The 21,683-nt window shown below is 33.5% G+C and overlaps 1 protein-coding gene across 1 annotated transcript in view; it reads left to right on the top strand.

Moving 5' to 3' along the window:
• The window catches only part of LOC128985557 (DNA damage-binding protein 1), a 154,199-nt gene that overhangs the window by 78,804 nt on the left and 53,712 nt on the right, over positions 1 to 21,683 (top strand). The window contains exons 7-9 of the mRNA XM_054405159.1: positions 9,876 to 10,097; positions 19,412 to 19,574; positions 21,353 to 21,635. Coding sequence (XP_054261134.1) covers positions 9,876 to 10,097; positions 19,412 to 19,574; positions 21,353 to 21,635 — 668 coding nt within the window. The remainder of the gene's footprint in view (positions 1 to 9,875; positions 10,098 to 19,411; positions 19,575 to 21,352; positions 21,636 to 21,683) is intronic.

Genomic DNA, 21,683 nt, shown 5'->3' on the forward strand with positions numbered 1-21,683 from the left:
GCAGATGATTAACAACCACCATCTACAGACTTCATCGACTGTTAATTTGGTTCTGCGGAGGTCTAACTGTTTGATGAAAGCATCCTTTGACCAACATAATACTACCCAGCTCTCTCAAGTACCAACGGACGTCTCTCAAGCCAAAGAGGAAACTCAAGTCATCGATCTGAGTCCGACCCTGAAGACATCTCATAATCTCTCCACAGTGTCCAGTGAGGGGGGTGATGAAGTCAGTAGTGGTGGGGGTGATGTGTCCAGTGTGGAAGGAGCTGAAGACACCGATGGTCATCAACTGAACCTTGTCACTACACAAAGTCAATTGTCCCCTTCAGCAAACCTTCCTGATAACTGTACTAGTGCTAGTGTTACGTTAAATAAAGATTCCACATCCTCTGATTTTTTTAGAAAAAATGCAACATTTATCACTTCCAGTTTAAAAAACACATTGAAAAATAATCAACAGGGTGAAGTTTTCAAAAATGTTCAAAAAATCTTACTCAAGGGGGAAAAACATTAACAAAAGATTACTGGTTCCTGCATTTGAATATACAGGGTTTCATAAATAACTATGAGGATTTGGAATTTTTGTGAATAACTGTGGCAAAAAACGTTAAAATAATGTCACTGAACGAGCATTGGCTTAATCAAAATAATATAGCTTTTCTAAATAAGATAGACAAATTTAGAGTTTGTGACTTTTTTTGCAGGATTGATAAAGCTAGAGGAGGATCAGCACTTTTAGTTTCTGATGACATCCAATTTAAAGTTAGGAATGATTTAAAATTTCTTAATGAAGCAAATAGTTTTGAAGGTAGTTTTGTGGAAGTGACTCAATGGAAAACATTGTTTATTTCTATATATCGTATTCCAAACTTAGAGATGGATAACATTTTTCTACATAAATTTGATCAGTTATTGAATAAACTAAATCTTGAAATTAAATCTAAAAATATTTTGATTGCTATGGATCACAATATGGATTTTTTGAAAAACAGTAACAGATCACAAAAGTTAAAATCTCTCAGTGGTTTTAAGTTTCACTTTGATGCCCCAACGAGAATCACTCCAAAAACAAAATCTTGTATTGACAATATATTTTCAAATATGAAATTAATGACTAAAAAAGCAGAAACAATAGTAAGTAGTGCTGGGGTTTCTGATCACGAAGCCTTATTAATTTCTCTAGTGGAATTGACATCAGATTTTGTAAACCCTTCTAAATCAACGGTAATATTTCAAAGAAACTTTTGTCAAGAAAATTTAGAATATTTTAGAAAATTTTTAATTTTATCGCAATGTTGCTTTAATCCTCTAGTTAGTTGATGTAAATACAAACTATAAAAGCTTCCTGTCTAATCTTTTGTTAAATTTTAATCAGGCCATACCACTAAAACCTAACAAATTGTCAAATAAACCATTAAACAAAAAATGGGTAACACTAGGTATTAAAATATCAGCAACTAGAAAACGAGAACTTCATTGGGAGTCAAAGTGGAACAAGAATCCGTTTTTTATTGAGTATTTTAAAAATTACAAAAAAATATTTAAGTCAGTGACCAATCTTTCCAAAAGAACGACAAACGAAGATTATATTAAAAACTCAAATTGTAAGACCAAAGCTTCTTGGGCAGTTGTAAAGAAGGAGTTGGGCCACAATAAACTAAATAATGAGATACCATATAATGTTCAGAGCAGCCTGAAAAATAACTGCCAATCTTTGAAGACTCTGGCAAATAATTTTAATCATCATTTTTTGAACTTAAGTAATTCAGCAGCAGTAGCTCCGAATAAGAACAAAGCATTGATGTTCATGGTTAGTAACTTAGCAAAGATTGATGAGCCTTTTAAGTTTAAAAAAATTAAAATATCTGATTTGAAAAAAATTGTTTATTCATTGAAAAATACTAAATCTGCAGGATGGGATGAAATCCCCATATTTGTAATAAAATATGTGATTCATTTGATTCAAGAATCCTTGTGCAAAATAATAAACCAGTCCCTAGAATGTGGAGTTTCCTTGAAAAACTCAAAATTTTCTGTAATCAAGCCTTTTTATAAAAGAAATTGTGTTAATGATTTGAAGAATTATCGTCCAGTAGCTTTACTTCCGTGCTTTTCTAAGATATTTGAGAAGGCAGTTGAACTACAATTAAAAAATTATATGGAAAACAATAATATATTTAATATATCACAATTTGGTTTTAGAAAAGGACTTAATACCCAAACATCAATAACACAAATGGTTAATCATATAGCTGGGGCGCTGGATGGGTCGCAGAAGGCTGCGGGTGTGCTGTGCGACCTATCCAGCGCTTTTGACTGTGTTAACCACGACATTTTAATTGAAAAGCTAGGCAAAATTGGAGTTATAGGAAAAGAGCAACTGTGGTTTTCTTCCTATTTAACTAATAGATACCAGAGAACTAAAATCAGCAAAAATGGTCAACAAGTAAATTCATCTTGGGATAAAGTGCAATGTGGTGTGCCACAGGGGTCAATATTGGGTCCCTCTTTGTTTTTAATCTATGTAAATGATCTGCCAAATATAACAAAGATGAAACTTTTTCAATATGCAGATGACACAATGCTTTTGTGTAGAGGACCCACTATTGACGTCCTGCAGACTAGCATAGACAAAGAATTCTCTGCTCTGGGTAACTGGTTCCGGGCAAATGGTCTGGCCCTAAATGTGGAAAAAACCCAAATTATAAACTTTTCAGCTAACTACAGGGAAGATGATTCAAATCACATTATCCTTTCAAATCATCAATTATCTCCACAACAAAATGTAAAATTCCTTGGATTAATTTTGAATAAAAATCTTAATTGGGCATCTCAAATTGAAAATTTAAGTAAAAAATTAGACCCTTGCATTTTCTCAATAAGAATAATCTCACAAGTAACGAATCTAGAAACCCAGCTAATAATATATCATGCATATTTCTCATCATTAATGACATATGGTATCTTGATCTATGGTAACTCTCCTCATTCAAAAAAAATTTTAAATTACAAAAAAAAGTAATACGAATTATTGGCAAAGTTCCCTCTAGAACCCCTAGTAAAAAAATGTTTCAAAACTTTAAAGTTCTTACTTTTTACAATCACTATATTTTGGAAATAGCATGCTGGGTCCATAGAAACCTCTCTACTTTTATGGAGACCCAAACTCAACATAATTACAAGAAAAAAGAATATTATCAAACCTGTAGCTCATAATTTACAAATATTCGAGTCATCACCACAATACATTGGTCCAAAAATCTTAAATAACTTACCAACAAGTTTAATTACTCTAGAAAATCCCTATAAGTTTAGACTTTATTTAAAAGAATGGCTCAAGACTAAATCTTTTTTTTCATTGGCAGATTATTTTAAGGACTGCTGGAATTAGGTATATGTAAACCTTCACACTCCTGCTGGCTCAATTTTTTTGTCATGTAACAATGTTGTATTTTGGGAAGATTCAGTTGTTTTATGTAAATACAGATGTATTAGTTTTATCTATTAGTTTTAAGTCTTTATTTAACCATTGACAATATGTCCTGTTATCTATATATCTAATTCCGTAAGCCCAAAATTTTACAATGAAATTGTGAGCGAACGGGAGGCCATAGAAAGCTGGGAGAGGTCTCATTTTAAAGGTATGGTCATGAAATTTTGGGGAAAATTATTCATTTTTCTTAATTATGCACCAAACGGTTGTTAGGGAATAAAATAATTCACATTTAAATAGCATGGGAATCTAATTGTATGTATTTTTATTTAGTGTAAACACAGCTGTGATTATATAAATTGAAAAAATTATAACCACACCTGAATGTGCATTATTTTGTTATTGTAAAATTGTTAGCACAAAGTGTAAATGAGATAAAATCTTTTGAACAAATGATTTGATACTTTTAAACTTAATACTTTAATGTATTGTTCTTTTGCACAGTAATAATGTATAATGTTGGAAGACCACCACGTAGAGGTATTGTTCCTCGAAATTAAAACAACAGGCGCCAGATTTGGCACGATGAGCATCGGATGAACATTAAGTTATTCCCGTGTATAGATTACCATTTTGATTTGGTGAAATTGTGACGCAAGGCCAAATCTTCACAAAAGTTGGCATTTATTTGAAAACCCCACTACCCATGGTCAACTTTATGTTGTGTTCAGCCGGGTAAGCGGCCAGATGATGTTAAAATAGTACTAGAACCAAATAAATACCAAGGAATCGACCAAAAAGGATACTATACAACAAATGTTGTTTTCAGAGAGATTTTGTTATAGCAGCACTTTACAATTTGGATGATGACATTATCTCTATGTGTTTTTCTAAGTGAATTTGTCTATATTCAAAGAAATCTATATAGATATAAATACAGTAATTGTAATGAAGATTATTATTGGGAAATGTTCCTTAGTTATAGTTGTATTATGATTAGAAAGTTTATATTATAATCACACCGCATGTTCTTTGAAATTTTTATTTCAAACAGAGCAGACATCACAATGCATTATGCAGGTATGCAATAAGTAGGCATATTATACATATTATAATATACAAACATGTTAAACGATAATTCAAGGTAGGGTACAAAATAATTACTAGAATATAATATATATATAGGGGCTATTGCCCCTAAAAGCCACTAGTTATAATGTAATGACATGTAACTCAATAAATAAAAAATAAATAAAAATAAATTGTAAGAATAAGAAACAAATAAGTACAGCTGAGGTATTTTTAACATTAGGAATATGGAAAGTTCCCTTTAGAAAGGATTTACTACCCTAGAGGATTATTATGCACAAGGATAGGGGTCAGCTAGCTTACCTGGTAGACAGAGTCCTCAGTCCAGACTAGCCTTGGTTACACACATAAATCACATGACACAACACAGAAAAACTTAATATTTCGTCCCAGTTAGGGATTTAATCAGAAGGGAGAAGAAAGAAAACTTTCAGTTAAAGTTAAATTCAAAAGTTCCACAATAGTGTTGCCAACTGTTGTTTAAAATGAAATGAGAATTCCTGTCACTATGCACATCTATGTACACACACACACTCATATATACACATGGTAGGTTGATTAAAAGTTCATTTAAAAAAATTTGAAGCTAGCTAAGGGAAGGGTTGGGTGGATTATCTGATTTTAAGGTTAGTAGGGTTTTCTGGAATCAGTAATGTAATGGTAGGCTTGTTCCCACCTTCTGAGTAGGGAGCTGTTGCATTGATCTTTGGGGAGGGATTTGATGGCTTTTGTGGTAAAACATGTATCAAAATCTAAGTTGTGGTTTGCTGCATGTATTGCAATGGGTTTAAATTTGTTTGTTTTAACATCCTGTCTATGTCCATTCATCCTTTTTCTCAGAGTTCGGGTGGTTAGGCCGATGTATTGAGCTTGACAGAGTTTGCACTGTAGCTGATAGATAAGGTTTTCACTATTGCATGTTATGTGTTCCTTTATTTTGTACTCTTTGTTGTAGGATGTCCTGGTGAAGGTTTCCGCAGGAATGTTGATGCCACAGGTCTTGCATTTAGTTTCATTGCATGGGTAGGAACCTGGGGGCAGTCTTGGAGGTGGTTCAACAGATGGGTTGGGTAACTTAGGATGGACTAGGATGGTTTATAGATTGACAGGTTGTCTGTAGACTATGATGGGGGGTTTTTGGAAGAGATCTTTGGTCTGGGTGGAGCTTCGAAGCATGTTGTAGCCGGTTCTCAAAAGGTTAATGAGCCTGTTGAGACCTGGGTGGTAAGTAGTCACCAGGTTGACATCATAGGTGGTTTTGGTTTCCTTTGGTGGATTATCATTAGCATTTTGGGCCGCTTTTATCTGTGAAGAGACTGTTTGTGTCGGGTATCCTCTATTTTCAAAAGCAGTTTGGAGTTGTTTATTGTAAGTTTTCAGATTCTTCTCGTCGGAGTTTATTTGTTTCCCTCTTAAGGCAAGACTGTAGGGTAGGGAGCGTTTGGTGTTGTTGGGATGGCAGCTGTTGTAATGTAGGTACTGTTGGTGGTTGGTGGGTTTGGTATAGACAGATGTAGAGATTGAGCCATTTTTCAGTTCCATTATGATGTCAAGAAAGTGAACAGATAATTCCCAAGTGAATTTTAATGTTGAGAATGTGTTTAGGCTGTTTAAAAAATGGTTTAGGCTATTTTGTCCATGGGTGACAAAGATGAAATGACAAAGATGTCGTCTATGTATCTAAACCAACAGGTTAGATGTAGAGTCTGTTTTTGCAGGAAGTCATTTTCAAGTTTGCCCATAAACAAGTTGGCGTATGAGGGGGCCATCCTGGTCCCCATGGTATCTTCAGTTCATTTATCAAGGTAATGTTCAACTGCAGCAAGTCCGTGGGCCTGGGGGATGTTGGTATATAGGGATGTAACATCTATTGTAGCTAGGATGGAGTTAGGTTTGAGCTTGTTTGTAACTGAAGAAAGTCTAAAAAGGAAGTCTGTTGTGTCTTTGATGTATGATGAGAGATTTTGTACTATAGGCTGGAGATAGGTGTCCACATAAGCCGAAATTCTTTCCATGGGAGAACGGCAACCTGAGACAATTAGTCTACCTGGTGGTGGGAAGGTATCTTTGTGGATTTTGGGGAGGATATATAATTTTTGGGTGGATGGGTTTTGTGGCGTTAGCAGGCTGACCGTTTCTGGGGTTAGCTGGTTCAGAGAGGCATTCCGTTTTGAATTTGAACTTTAACTGCCAGTTTTCTTTCTTCTTCCCCCCCTGATGAAGTCCATAACTGGGACGAAATATTAAGTTTTTCTGTGTTGTGTCATGTGTTTTATGTGTGTTACCAAGGCTAGTCTGGACTCTGTCTACCAGGTAAGCTAGCTGAGCCCTATCCTTGGACATAATAATCCTAATCAGCCAATAAGCCTTTCCTTAACTCCTTACTACCTTAAAGGGCAATTTATTAAATAATAGATAGTTTTGCGCAAGGTTTCTCGTCATGGCGAACATTTTAAGTATATGGTTTATGAGGGTGTGATTTTTAGTTTTCTCAAAAGATCATGGGTACTTTAGGATTTATATATAGATTCGTTTATATGAAGATTTGTTTCTTGGTGCCATGTGGTCAATGAATTACACTTTTGCAATTATTTTAAATGCAATACACTATATAAAGTGATGGTAATACATTAAGAAATCTTAATTTAAATAATCAATAAGTACTATTGTGCTTTGCCTATATGTTTCCTGGTAAGTGTGTTGTAACTGTTTATTATAGTAGATTTAAAAATCCGAATGATTCTTTTCTGTGTTCTCACCCCGTAGCGAAGCACGGGTAGAGCAACTAGTTCAATAAATGTACAACATAACACCAATCCAAAGTGGAGGGTTTAAGCAAATAAGGATAACACACTTGCTTTACCTGACAAGAAATATTTTGTTGAGCAATGACATCCTTAATTTTACTATTAAAATTGACTTAAGAAAATCACTTTTCCACTTTTTTTAGAAAGAGGAGGTAAAAATGCTTTTACGCACACACCTGTAGAGTGAGACTCAGACTACTCACTAAAAAAAGTAGTGACGGGCGGATCCAAGAAAATGTCGGTACCGGATCCGGATCTTGAAAAATTCCGATCCGGATCTTCGGATCCTGATCCAGATACACATTGTCATAAGGGCGGGTTAAAAAACGTAACTAATAGAATGCCAATTTAAATCATACTGTTTAAAATTAAATTGGTAATGTTTAAAGGTTAATATATCTTATATATAGAGTAATCTCCAGTTGAGCCCATAGTCGTTCATTTTTTGGGGACACTAAAACTTTTCAAAATCTTAAAAAACTTTTCAAAATCTTAAAATGAAGATAAGTTTGCACGACCACCAAAAGGGTATCTGTGTATATTTTACTATAGTTCGATCTTGAGTATGCTTTATCGTGCTTTGTGCATGCAGCATCCAATTTATTTATGCCTGGATCACCTCTTGTTAATCTCTTACTTAAATTCGTTCCAGGTCCACAGTACTGATAGCCGGGTATGTGAAGTTCTACAGGTAAAATACCCTGTGTCTGTGTACAAGAAGACTATACTGTGTTCTAACATATTAGATGGGGGAGTCTTGACTTTTTATTCACCCTTTATGTACACAGAAAATCTTGTACACAGACACAGGGTATTTTACCTGTAGAATTTCACATAACCGGCTATCAGTACTGTGGACCTGGATTGAATTTAAGGAAGAGATTCCCTGTCCATCTAGCCACGCTGCAACTTAGTCGCGACTATACTTGATCTACGACCATTTAAACTTAAGACGCGAGCTCCCAAGCCGCCTCTAATTGTTTAAGTTTTTAGAATTTATCTTTGTTAATACTTCTGTGCGTTGTTATTGTTAAATATTGTTTAAATAGTTTAAGTAAAACATGGGATTGTTACTTACCTGTAGTAAATTGGTTTTTCAAATATATATTTACTTGTATTAAAACTGTTGTTATATTATTAGTTTTCATATTATTGTTAAAACAATGTAAGAAATGGTAATGAAATGTGGATATTTATCTACTTAGTACAATAGATTGGGAGAATAGCTTGTACCAGATATAAAACTGACTGGAATTTTGTGAATGGACTTTTAAACTGGACTCTTATCTATAGCTACGGACAAGCCAACTGAGGCTTTTGTAGCTTTATATTAAATGTATTTGGTTTATGTTATAATGTTTTGTTGCATGAATAAATAAATAACCGGTATTTCTAATTTTTTACACTCAAAACAAAAATTTTTTCAATTTCTCTACAGACCTTTTTAAAGAGCTTAAAAAAACAAATAATTAAGTATATCAAAGTGTTTTTGTACAGTTATTGGTTACGGAGAAAACTCAAAAAGTTTTAAATTTTAAATTCGCATGTTATTCTTATGGAAAATATTGTACAATGTTGTAGTTTGCTGGTTTATGGATATATTTTGATCAAACTTGGCAAATTTATTGATTCTATACTAAACTATAATTATTTTACTTAAAAACACACTTTTTTAGTTTCCTTGTAGCAGCAAACCTAGGTACTCGTTAAACCTAATGTTATAGAAATAGATTTATTGAAAATCAATTCAGGCAAATGGAAATTTGCTTAGACGGCAGGTTTGCTGCGGCGAGGGTATTATTTATGTGCAATAGTGCACTACTAGTACAAATTAATTAGGAGTATGAAAAACGACAATATTTACAAGCAACTCAGTCAAGTGTAAGTAATATGACCCTTGTCACTTCTGCATCATTGAACTCATCAAACTCCGCCGCGTGAAGTAGTAAGTGCACCCATAGATGAGGTGACTTTGCATGCAACCACTTAACGCTTAAAGTAAAATGTAGTAGGAACATAAGTCCTCAATAATCCTATTAATGCAGTTGATTGGTTCCGCCATTGTTAACCTGTCAAAACTGCTATCCCTCATTTAATTAGCTGGCGCAGCGCTGGTGCCACGCAGCGCAAATACCACTCAGCGCAAATACTACTCAGCCAAGTAGAATGCCGTTGGTTACAGGAGTTTTGTTCCTACATTTTTATATTTTGTTGTTATTGTTTATTGTTACACTTCTTTTTAATGCTTTTAGAATTAAGTTTTGCTGCCGAAATACTCTTGTTACAAATAAGTGCCTGCCACAAACTGCTTAGAACTAGTATGATAATTTTTGTACTTAGAAAAAAAGTAAAGAAAAAAATCTGTAAACCGGAACTTTGTTTGTCATTTTATTAATCTTTTGGTCCTCGCCAACAAGTTTTGTAAACTTGGCGAGGCCATGCATGTAATATCTTGAATAAATATATTTGAATTTGAATCTATTGTGGTTTTATAATTTATATGTAGAGGTAGAATTCTAATTCATATGGCATTATTATTCTAGGTGAAATCAGTATTCCTGAATCAATAACCTACCTTGACAATGGAGTTTTGTTCATTGGCTCTCGACTAGGTGATTCACAGCTCATTAAACTAAACAAAAAACCAGATGAAAACGGTTCTTATGTGAGTGTAATGGAGACCTTTACAAACCTCGCTCCCATCGTAGACATGGTCGTAGTAGACCTGGAGAGACAGGGTCAGGGACAGCTCGTCACTTGTTCAGGTTAGTTTTGAAAGTTTACAGAGTAGTATTATTAGTATGTTGTTGTTGTAGTGTTTGGTTACAAATTGGGCACATTGCCCTAAAACATTTTATGAACCTTACAATTTAAAATGCTTTGTACTCATCTACTTGATATATAATTCAGTTTTAAAAATCTTTGTACAACTAAATCTAGAGTTCTACTGGACCGATTTTATTAATTAATGGGTCGTTGGAAAGCTTAATTCATGTAGATTTGCAAATAATTATGAAAGTTTGTATTTGTGATGATTTATGGTGAAAAAACATGCTTTCCATAAGAAATGCATTGAAAACGGAGTTTTTCACACTTTTTATTTGGTTGCGACTTTTGGCTGCCTTTTTTGAGTATTTCCAAGAAGTGCATGGTATCAATATGTAGGAAATTGTATTCTCTTTCAGAATATCTTTTTTTTTTTTTATTGGCACAAAACGTACAGAATATTACAGGATGTATGTACAGGTGCTTCGTCATAAATAAAATTGTCCTTATAGAAGTTGTTTCTTTCCTTCTAGGTTTAAATACATTTGAAAATCGTTAACAAAAATATACTATGTTTATAAATACTAATAAAATTCAACAGTTTAATATACCAAAGGGAAAATTCAACAGTAACTATAACAGAGGATAAAACTAAGCTTACAACTATTTAACATGGTCTTAATTTAAATAAACAATATAAAACATTTCAGTATCAACAAGGTTTTAAAGCAGTTTTTTTTTTTCAGTCAAAGCTATGGTAAGTAGGCATCCAAGACATATCACATTTCAGAATCATTCAAAAAGTCGTTAACTTTGTAATAGGCCTTTCTAATCAACAAGCTTTTCACCTTCTCTGAAAATTGTGTTGGGTTGAGGGTGTAACTTTTCATAGGGTTAAGCAATTTATTATAAAGTTTCATTCCCATATAGTAAATGCTTTTCTCTAAAGTTGTTGTGGAATGATGAGGGTACACAAGTAAGTTTTTGTTTCTTGTACTATAACTGTGACTAGTTTTTTCTTGAGAGTACCACATTAAATTGTTTCTGACGTGACAAAGTACCTCGTGGATGTATATACTTGGTACTGTCATTAATTTAAAACTTTTAAAAATACCTTTACATGAGGTTCTGTGTTTTTTTAGTGTCATAATTCTTAGAATTTTTTTCTGTGCTTTTAAAATAATTCTTACTAATTCTGATGAGCCCCATAACATTATTCCATATTTTACTAATGGATATAAATAGCCATAGTATAAAGTTAATTTTGTCTTCATACTGGTACAGTGGGTAAGGCAACTCATGTTGAAGCATATTGAATTTAATCTCTTACCTAACTGCATTATGTGTTCTTGCCATTTAAGATTTTCATCACAGACCACACCTAATAATTTTACAGATCTCTGGCTTTCTATATAATCGGTTCCTATTGCTAGCCTTAGTACACCCTCTCTATTTTGAGAATTTCTAAAATGTATTATATTGGTTTTGGCAGCATTTAGCGAAAGCCCATTTATTCTAAACCAATGCTCTAGTTCTTTTATAGTAGTTTCTGATGTAGTTTTCAACTCCTCTAAGCACATTTTATTTATTACAGCTGTAGTGTCATCTGCAAACATTACTATTTCAACATTTGTATTTTTGGGAAGGTCATTTGCATATATCAAAAACAAGGTTGGGCCTAAAATTGATCCTTGGGGGACTCCTGAATTAACAACATCATATTTAGATTCACACCTCATGTCATCTACAACTAAACAAGTTTTCTGTTTCCTCTCAGTAAGGTAGGATTTAAACCATCTCCAACTCAAACCTTTTATTCCGTACACATCTAGTTTCTTTAAAAGTAGCTCATGGTCTACGCAATCAAATGCTTTTGACAGGTCACAGCAAACTGCGGCAGTAGTCTGTGACCTGTCCCATGCTCTGTAAATGTTGTCATTCAGAGAAATTAGTGCTGAGTTTGTCGAATGGGATTTTCTAAAACCATGCTGACTTTTGATTATTAGTTCATTTTTTTCTAGGTACTCTTGTAACTGTTTATTTACCACTTTTTCAAATATCTTTGAAAAAACTGGTAGGAGTGAGACAGGACGATGATTTTCTATCAATTTTGGGTCACCTTTTTTAAAAATTGGTCTTACTATAGAAATCTTAAGCTTTGTTGGAAACTCCCCTGTGGATAGAGATTGATTAACTATTTTACAGATTGGCGTAGCAATATAATCTTTACATTCTTTTACTAAGCTTATGGGTATTTCGTCCCATCCAGTCATCTTCCACTTGGTCGATTTCCTCACCATTTAAAAGTTATTTGCAAAAAGGCTAAGCAACCTCTGAATTTTAGTAATGATAAAATACTGAGTTAGGGATATTTTTGTTAAACTTTGTAAAACTAAATCTAGAGTTCTACTAGACCGATTTTGTTGATTAATGGGTCATTGAAAAGCCTAATTCATGTAGATTTGCAAATAATTATGAAAGTGTGATTTTTTTAATGTTTGTGGTGAAAAAGTAAAAATAACAAAAATACATTAAAAACTGCTTTTTCAAGTTTCTGTTTTCAAGTTTCTATTTGTAGCCAGCTTTTGGCTGCCTTTATTAAGTACTTTCAAGTAATGCATAGTAGTTATTTGTAGTAAATTTTATTCTCTTTCAGAATATCACCATCCACTTTGGTTGATTTTCCCTCCATTTAAAAGTTATTGGCAATAAGCTAAGTGACCTCCAAATTTATAGTAGTGAGAAAATACTGAATTAGATATATTTTTGTTAAACTTTGTACAACTAAATCTAGACTTCTACTGGACCGATTTTGTTACTTAATGGGTCGTTGGAAAGCCTAATTTGTGTAGATTTGCAAATAATTTTGAAAGTTTGACTTTATTACATATATGAGGTGAAAAAATAAAAATAAACAATAATACATTTAAAATACCTTTTTTCCAAGTTAATATTTCCAAGTTTATATTTATAGCCATTTTTAGGCTGTATTTATTGAGTATTTTAAAGAAATATATAATAGTAATTTGTAGGAAATTTTATTTTCTATCAGAATATCACCCTCCACTTTGGTCAATTTCCTCACCATTTCAATGTTATTTGCAAAAATGTTTAGCAACCTCCCAATTTATAATGGTGAGAAAATACTGAATTAAAGATGTTGTTGTTAAACTTTGTACAATTAAATCTACAGTTCTAATGAACCGATTTTATTAATTAATAGATCATTGGAAAGCCTAATCCGTGTAGATTTGCAAATAATTATGAAAGTTTGATTTTTTAAAGATTTATTAGGTGAAACCCGTCAAAGTCGACAGTTACCCTGAGGTTGCAAGCAAATTTGTTTGACTATAAATTGATGATAAATAGCTAGAGGTGTGCGGATATTCGAAAAATCAGGTCGGATTCCGATATCCGAACCGAGCCCAAATTTGATATCCGACACTATCCGTTATATATCCGACTTTTTTGGATAGACAACATATTTTGACGTTTTGGACAGAAAACTAAATCTTCATAACCATCATTAGTTTCCCAGGACAAAATTACAGCAATACGTTTCCAACAACCTAACAGCAAACTACAAAGAAGCTGTATGATGCAATACCGATATCTATCTAGTTTAGTCGTTATCGGCTGTTTTGCTTAACGATTAGATTTATCTGGAACGAACAGACATAAAGCAGGAAAGAACTACCTTGGTCAAATGAAAGTCAACTCGTGCTTGTCTCCTGATACTAGGGGCGCTGCGTAAAAGTTTTTTTACAGTACTGTTTCAAAGTAGAAAAATATAGCCTACTACTGTGCTGTTACGTAAACAATAGATTTTTGTTTCCCAAAAAAAAAGTCAGAAGAGAAACAATAGAAAGGCAACACAATAGAAGGGTGGGAGGGGTGGGGCAATGACCTCGGTTAGCAAGCCCTGGGTAGCAACATGAGTCCAGTAGGATGGGAGGGGGGAAGGGGTGCGTACGACCTTGAAGCTATATATAGACTTGCACTACTTCCAAAAACCTAAAGGACTGGCGATTGGTATTCCAATCACAGGACAAGATACGTTGTTTTTCGGGTATTCATTGCCAGGTATGACTTTGGATTGTTGTCTTATTGTGTAGAATAATCAAAAATAAAGTTAGAACTAACCACGATTATTTAGCATTGATTGATCATTAATTGTCATTGATCATCATTATCATTGATTGATTGTGTATATTAAATGATAGGGACCAGGGAAATATACAAACTTTTGTCATGATTTGAATTTCAACATCAAAATACAATATTGCACAATCATGATATTTTAGGTCATTGACCTTTATTATGCATCCGGTATTGCTGTTTCAGAAGAGAAGCACGTTGATAAATTATAAATTGATATTCCCGTAGTTAAAAAGAATTATTTTATAAACCTATAAAACAAAATCATAAAATCTTACATAAAGATAACAATAACAGAAATTGTAAAAATGGTATAAAGATAACAACGTCATTATTCTTTCTCTTTGTTCTTCTATTTCTTGGGTTTCCCTTCATCACGCATTCAACAAGTTGCCATGGTTACTAATCACAATCACCCATGTCGTTATCAGCTTTTGTGACAGCACACAGCAGGGGGTAAAACTTGACGAAAATCGGTTAATTTTTACCTATTATTTAATTACCAATGTACTTTATTGGTACTGTATTAATAATCGGTCAAAATGGCCGATTTTTGTCAAATTTTACACAAAACTTTTTGAAATTTCAAGGTGAATATCAATAAAACAATTATTACCAAATATTTTTTTTATTCATTTAAAAGATTGATTTGTGGTATTGGGTTCCCCACTGAGTGCAGCCGAGCGGCACTATTGAGGGTTGAACCGCCTTGAGGGTGAACAATAGACGGCTTATCAGACCCGACCCTCCCCAGTGGTCTGGAGAAAGCTTGTAAAAAAACTACTGCACAAGCGTGACTTGACCTTGGGCTGCTTCAACTTTTAATTTTGTCAAATGAACTGTGAGGTTTCAAAACCAAAAACAATAATTTGGGACCATCCTGCATAACAATAAGGACTGCAATTGTTGAACATACAATCCATTTTTAACAAACTAAGATTATACGATTCAAATACAATTTTAAAAATTATCTTGGTATTTTACTTGGGGTAATGAAGTTATGTAGGCTAGTGTAATTCTCGGTTCATCAAGGTTCCACTGAATTATGTTTGGCAGTGAATAAGTGTAGAATGAAATTTATAAATTCAGGAATACACACCTTTTACAGAGTTATAATAAAATAAAGCCTAATTGCCCAACATCTAATCGTGAGCTAGAGCCCAGCTTAGTGCATTAGTGATGTTTTCTAAACTTGGCAAACCCACAGAATGCCACTTAAGGCCAATAATCCGTTCCAAAAACGTAAGGAAATACAATGTGAAAATAAACTTGAGATAGAACTCCTTGTCTTGTGAGAACCAGGAAACAACATAAAACATAACCTCAGGTAAACAAGTCCAAACGTTTGACATCAGTCCTGCTGAGCTAAAGTGTTGTGTGAAGATTTCGGCTGCTAGTGTACTTAATTCAAGCAACCAACTTTTGAAAATAAATGTTGTGAATTGTGATTTTCAAGAAAGAGAAAACTGTTGACGTGGCTAATTTGAAATTCTATAATTCATTTAAGTTTATTTACACAGCTTTACAGTGTTTTATAGAACAGTTCGATGGAACAGTACGTTCTATATGATAGAAAGATTTTTAGAATTTGTGACAGTTGTAAGCCAAATACTCGTAAATGACAGTTCTGGCCCAGAAATGGTAAGCGGTTTAGATATCTCAGACCTACGCCAACTTGAAAAACTTTTGAAGCCATTTGAATTCGCCACCAAAGAAATATCAGGAGAAAAATATGTGTTGATTTCAAAGATAATTCCCATGGTTAACTGTTTATCAGCCCACTTGGAAAACTTTGACACCACTAATAGCTCCAACTCAATAAATGCCGCCAAAAAAGCTCTAGATGCAGAAATGTTAAAAAGATTTGGGTCCTTTGAACAAAACTCTCGATTGGCATTAAGTACACTCCTTGATCCACGTTTCAAAAACATACACTTTAGAAATCGTACAGCATGCGGAAACGCAATTTCTAAACTTAAAGCTGTGTGTAAAGCTGACAGTGACAATGTATCATCGTCTGGAGAATCCGAGACAGAAGACAAATCTTCAAATGGGCCCAAGTTTGACTTCTGGCAAACACATAAAGAACTTGCTCAGGGGAAGAACAAGAAGAATAAACAGACCGATTCATCAGAAATAACCTTGTACCTATCAAACCCAGTTAGTTCGCTAAAATCAGATCCACTTCAAGAGTGGGAGGACATGAGGACTGTATTTCCTAACCTATACATGCAAGCAAGAAAACATTTACTGCAAATGGGAACTTCAGTACCATGTAAACGGTTGTTCTCTAAAGCGGGGGCTACCGTCAATCAACTGAGAAACCACTTGTCACCAAAGTTTTTGGACAAAATTGTTTTTTTGGCCAGTGTTAAGGATGAACAATGGTTTAAATAAACATTTGACAATCATTGATTTTGGAACCATTTATTTTGTGTTTGAAAAATGTGTTTACATTGGTTTAAATAAATAACACCTTTGTAATTTTTTATTCGCCTATTTTATATTTATTAATTTGCCTTTAGGCTGTACTTTCATAAGCGGCACAAATGAAGGTATGCTATCGGTTATGTTAGGTTGGGTTATTGATAAATTACTAGCGCTTTCATTTGTGCCGCTTATGAAAGTGCAACCTGGTTTTTCAAGCTTTCGTTCTGTGTTCATTGTCCAGTTTATTTTTCCGATACTTTTGGTCCGATACTGAGATGGTATCGATATCACACTTCCTATACCATATCGATACCAAGTATCTTATCGAAAGCGGTATCGGAACGTCCCTAGATGTTAAATAATGTTTACATTCGGGCTAGTGACTTCATTATTTTAAATTTATAATCCTTACCCTCTCTGTTCTAATATTCGTGCAGTATTTAATATGTTTTAAGAACCAGCTGTGTGGAATTGTGAAGTCAAAATTCATTTCACAGTAGTTAGTTCTGCTTGTTTACATTTTTAAACTTTAAGTAGGGTTGTTCTTTGTTACCATGGATACCATTAATCAATATTTACTTTTATATCTCTCACCTCAGATTTTTGAAAGCGCACGGGGCAGAGCCCTAGGACAATATCGAAGTGGGAATAGTTCTATATGTATCCTCGGAGCTGTAGCTTCATTTGTGTGCAATTTGAGCCCAGTCGGTTCAGTAGTTTTTGAGATTATCTCATACAAACACACAGACACACAGACACTACTTAAGAGCGACTCTATGATTGAGGTTTTGCTGTTTATGTTTTTTGTTCTTTATTATTTTATTACAAGTTGCAGGTTTGCTCAATTTCGAGCAACAGGTTATCTAGTCATAATAAAATTGGTCTATTGATTTTTTCAATAAAGTGCTTAAAATATATTATAGGATTTACTGTCAACAAAATAATTTTAAAAAGTGAAAAATTTCTAACTGAATATTTAAACAGAAATATAACATTATTGCAATCATAACAACACACAAGCCGTAAGTAAAATATAAAATATACATAAATTTCCCGTGCTTAAATAAACAACAAAAAAGTATTACTAATTTACTAAACATATTTTATAATTTTATTTTATAATTTTACAATGGAATTCAAATTTAAATTAAAAATTAAGTAAGCTAAAAATCTTTGTAAAAAAAAAAGTCTTCTATGGAATAAAATGGAATTAAACATGTCAATGCAAATTAACAATTTTTAATTGGGTAAAACCAATTAGCCTCATTGGATTTACACTAAAATGTCTCCTTAAAAATATCACATTTATTCCCTATTAAAAAAAAAAACACTAGTTTAACAAATACTTAGGTTTGCTGCAAGAGGGAGGGTAAAAAGGTGTTTTTTGTCAAATGTTTATAGTTTAGTATGAAATTAATGCATTTTCCAAATTCGATCAAAATATGATCATAAACAAGCAAACTACCACAGTTTACTTATTCTCCGAATTTTAAATTTACAGTTTTTTGGAATTTTCTCCGTAACTATTAGGCGCATAATAACGCTTCAGTATATTAAATTATTTGTTTTTTTAAGCTCTACAAAATGGTTTGGAAAGAAAATGCTAAATTTTAAGTTTGTAGGGTCAAAAATGGGAAAAACCAATTTTTACCCTATAAACCCCCCATAAACCCCTGTTCCCATAGTCCGATAATGCTGGTTCGCAAACTCGTTTGAATAAACGTAGGTTTACACATTTTTACCAAATTCCATCAAAACCGGATGATATTTTCTTGAGTTATCGTGCTAACGGACACATATATATATATGAATTTGAACGGATAGTGTTTTTGGTCTCTAGGTACCTCAAAACGAAAAATAAATCGGTCCCGGGTCCAAGTCTTATTATGAGTACTACGGTAATAGCTTATTCCCTATAGAGGAAATTCGCTAAAAGGGACATAGAACAATCAATGGAGATGTTTTTGTGTTAATAAGTGATTTTCACTTCTAAACAATTTTTTGAATGGAGTAAAATGTTGACTTAAGTTCTAGTGTTGGGCCGATTCCAGAATTTGTCGATTCCGATACTGATTCCGGCTCCAGAACTTTGGTTTGATTCTCGATTCCGCACTTGACACCAGTACCTGTTTTAAATTCATTTAATAACACATATATATGTGAGTGTGTGCTTTTCGCTAGCCCTATAAATAAAGGGGCATGTTATTTTTAATTAATCTTTATACAATAAGATAACTGCATTGCTATTTATTAAGGTTACATAGATTAGGTTAGCCTATAAGTAAAATAAGATACTTCAAGAAGACATACATTTTAACCTATTTAATATTCACTGAGTTTTTTGTTTGGTATCGAGAATTGGAATGGGCCCATCCCTATTAAAAACTTATTTGAATTTAAATTGTTCTCTAATTTTAACATTTCTGGAGGGTGGTGTAAATTTTTTTTCCCCAAAAAACTAGTTTTTTTCTTATAAAATTCCAAATTGTGCTGCTCTACCAATTGTTATGATCTTGTGTTATATTTATTTTTGAATATTGTTACCTATTGCAATTGTATCATTCATCTAAACAAATTTAATTGGCCCATAAATGAAAAAAAACTGTAGACTGTGAATATTTTTTAGATTTGTTTAATAATATTTTTTTATTTTTAAGCCCAAGAAGTTAATCTGTTCTTTAGATTCATTAGCTAAAAGAGGTTGATTGAAATTAATTGTTTTCAGGAGCATACAAAGAGGGTTCCCTAAGAATAATCCGGAACGGCATCGGTATCCAAGAGCATGCATCCATTGATTTGCCTGGCATCAAAGGAATCTGGGCCCTAAGTGTGGGTGCCAACAACAAATTTGACAACATGCTGGTCCTCTCATTTGTGGGTCACACTCGGTATGTTACCGCTTATTGGAAATTACCATCCAATTTTTTTTTTTTTTAATAGCCTAAACTCTAAACATTGAAGTACCAAACTGTTTGTTAGGGGTCTGCGGGTCCTCAAATTTTTTGGGTCGGTTCGGGCCAGCGGAAGGCCCGAGAGACCGGGTCGGATCAGAGATTTGTTCGGACCAAGATCGGGGTTGGGACAAAAAAAGAATAATCATTTATTTTCTGAGAAACACTCTTATATTATATCTATTATTGCAGAGAAATGAAAATGTTCAAATGAGAATTAAATATTAAGTATGCTCATGACGTTTAAGAATAAAGACACAGCAGAGCAATTGCCGCACTGCCAGTCATCTACTGACAACAACCGTGAAGCAACATTAAGAATAAGAATAAGAATATTTTATTCCATTGATCTTACATGAAAAATATTCTTACAAAGAAATAGGACATGTCATACACATTACAAAATAACCATCTTCATAGTCAAATTTCTTATACATCAAAACACAAGAATTTCTTGACCTAGAGTTTAATTCAAAACCTTCTGGGACTTGAAGGGCTTTTGGATGTTTAGATTATTTTACTGCTTTCTTAATTTATTTATGATTGTTATGTTTTGTTGAGAATCTCTATTGTAATAGTATAAATAACCATCTTTTTTGGTAAAAAATGGTAGAAATAAGTTATAAAACAGTTTTAAGTTATAATAAAGAATCACTTTTCGACACTGTTCAATGTACTATAAATATCTATTAAAAGAATAAAGATTGTTTGAAATGAAATGAAATTATGTAAAATACAATTAAGCATAATAACTTATTTTAATTAAAATTTAACATCAAAATTACAGTTGATAAATTCACTTCAGTGCAAATAAAACAAGTCAGTACATCCACTTTCTGGCGTCTCTCATAGCAGAGACCGGCAAGTGTAGCGTGTCGCCATTTTGAACAATCAAAAGGCGGAGAACTTTGTTATTGTGATTTGTGATCACAAGAGATGTCCCCCAATTAGCTGCTGTACGCTATCGGCAAAACTGGGAACTACCAAGAGCAGCCAATGCACTCTGTATTAAAAGGCGAGTATAGTCATTCATATCGTTTTGAATAAAGGGAATTTCGGCAAGTATATTCGTCTACAGCGTGGTAAGGGTTAAAATAGTAGTTTTTCAACACTACCGTAGAAGCGAAAGTGGCTCTTTTTGGTAAGCAATCATGTTTTACAAGCAAGGCCGAGCTTGGAAATATGATTAAGAACCAAAAAGACACTTTTGCTCCGTGTGATGAATAACTATTTTCATCATACTGTGGAAATAACGTTCTAATCATAACAGATTATACCACGTAATTTTAGGTTGTACAAAGCCGTCATCAATGTTTACTTCTCTGTTGTTTACAAACATAATTTAAAATATTGTGTGATTAGCAGCGTTTTCATAATGTGGTAATACAATTTTAAGGTTATCAAACCGAAAAGTTTGCTTAGTGTGTTTAATTCGTGGCAATAAATTTGTAACTAGGCCTATTTCATTAGTTTTGTTTAAGGTAAGGCCCTCTTGGATTGGATTTTGATTTTTAGAATAGGTTAAAGGAAATGTAGCAAGCTTGTAGAAAAACACTGGGTAGGGCATAGTACACGCAGAAAATATACAATATCTAACATCTCCTGGGGACTAAGCTACCTAAAGCTACTATAGCTTATCTAGGCCTTTTCCAAGTTAATCTAGTTGCTGTAGCTATTTTTGAGTAATTTGTATCTATTTACCAATTTCTGTTCAGTGTGCTTCTCTTGAATGGAGAAGAAGTGGAAGAGACAGATATCTCAGGCTTCTTGTCAGACCAACAGACATTTTACTGTGCCAATGTTGGAGAGAACTGCATCGTACAAGTGACGTCCGTGTCTGCTAGACTTATCTCTTGTGACACCAAACAGCTGATCAGTGAGTGGAAGGCTGACTCTGACCGCAGCATTAGTGTAGTTGCCTGCAACAGCATCCAACTCCTCTGTGCTACTGGGTTTGACCTCTTCTACCTAGAGATCCTTCAGCAACAACTAGTTCAGGTACACAGTACACAAGAAAAGGTTAGAAAATAGGTTTTATGGGTCAAA

Source organism: Macrosteles quadrilineatus, unplaced genomic scaffold (genome assembly GCF_028750875.1).
Source record: "Macrosteles quadrilineatus isolate MER2022 unplaced genomic scaffold, UCM_ALF_1.0 Scaffold_1__1_contigs__length_201487025, whole genome shotgun sequence".
NCBI lineage: Eukaryota > Metazoa > Arthropoda > Insecta > Hemiptera > Cicadellidae > Macrosteles > Macrosteles quadrilineatus.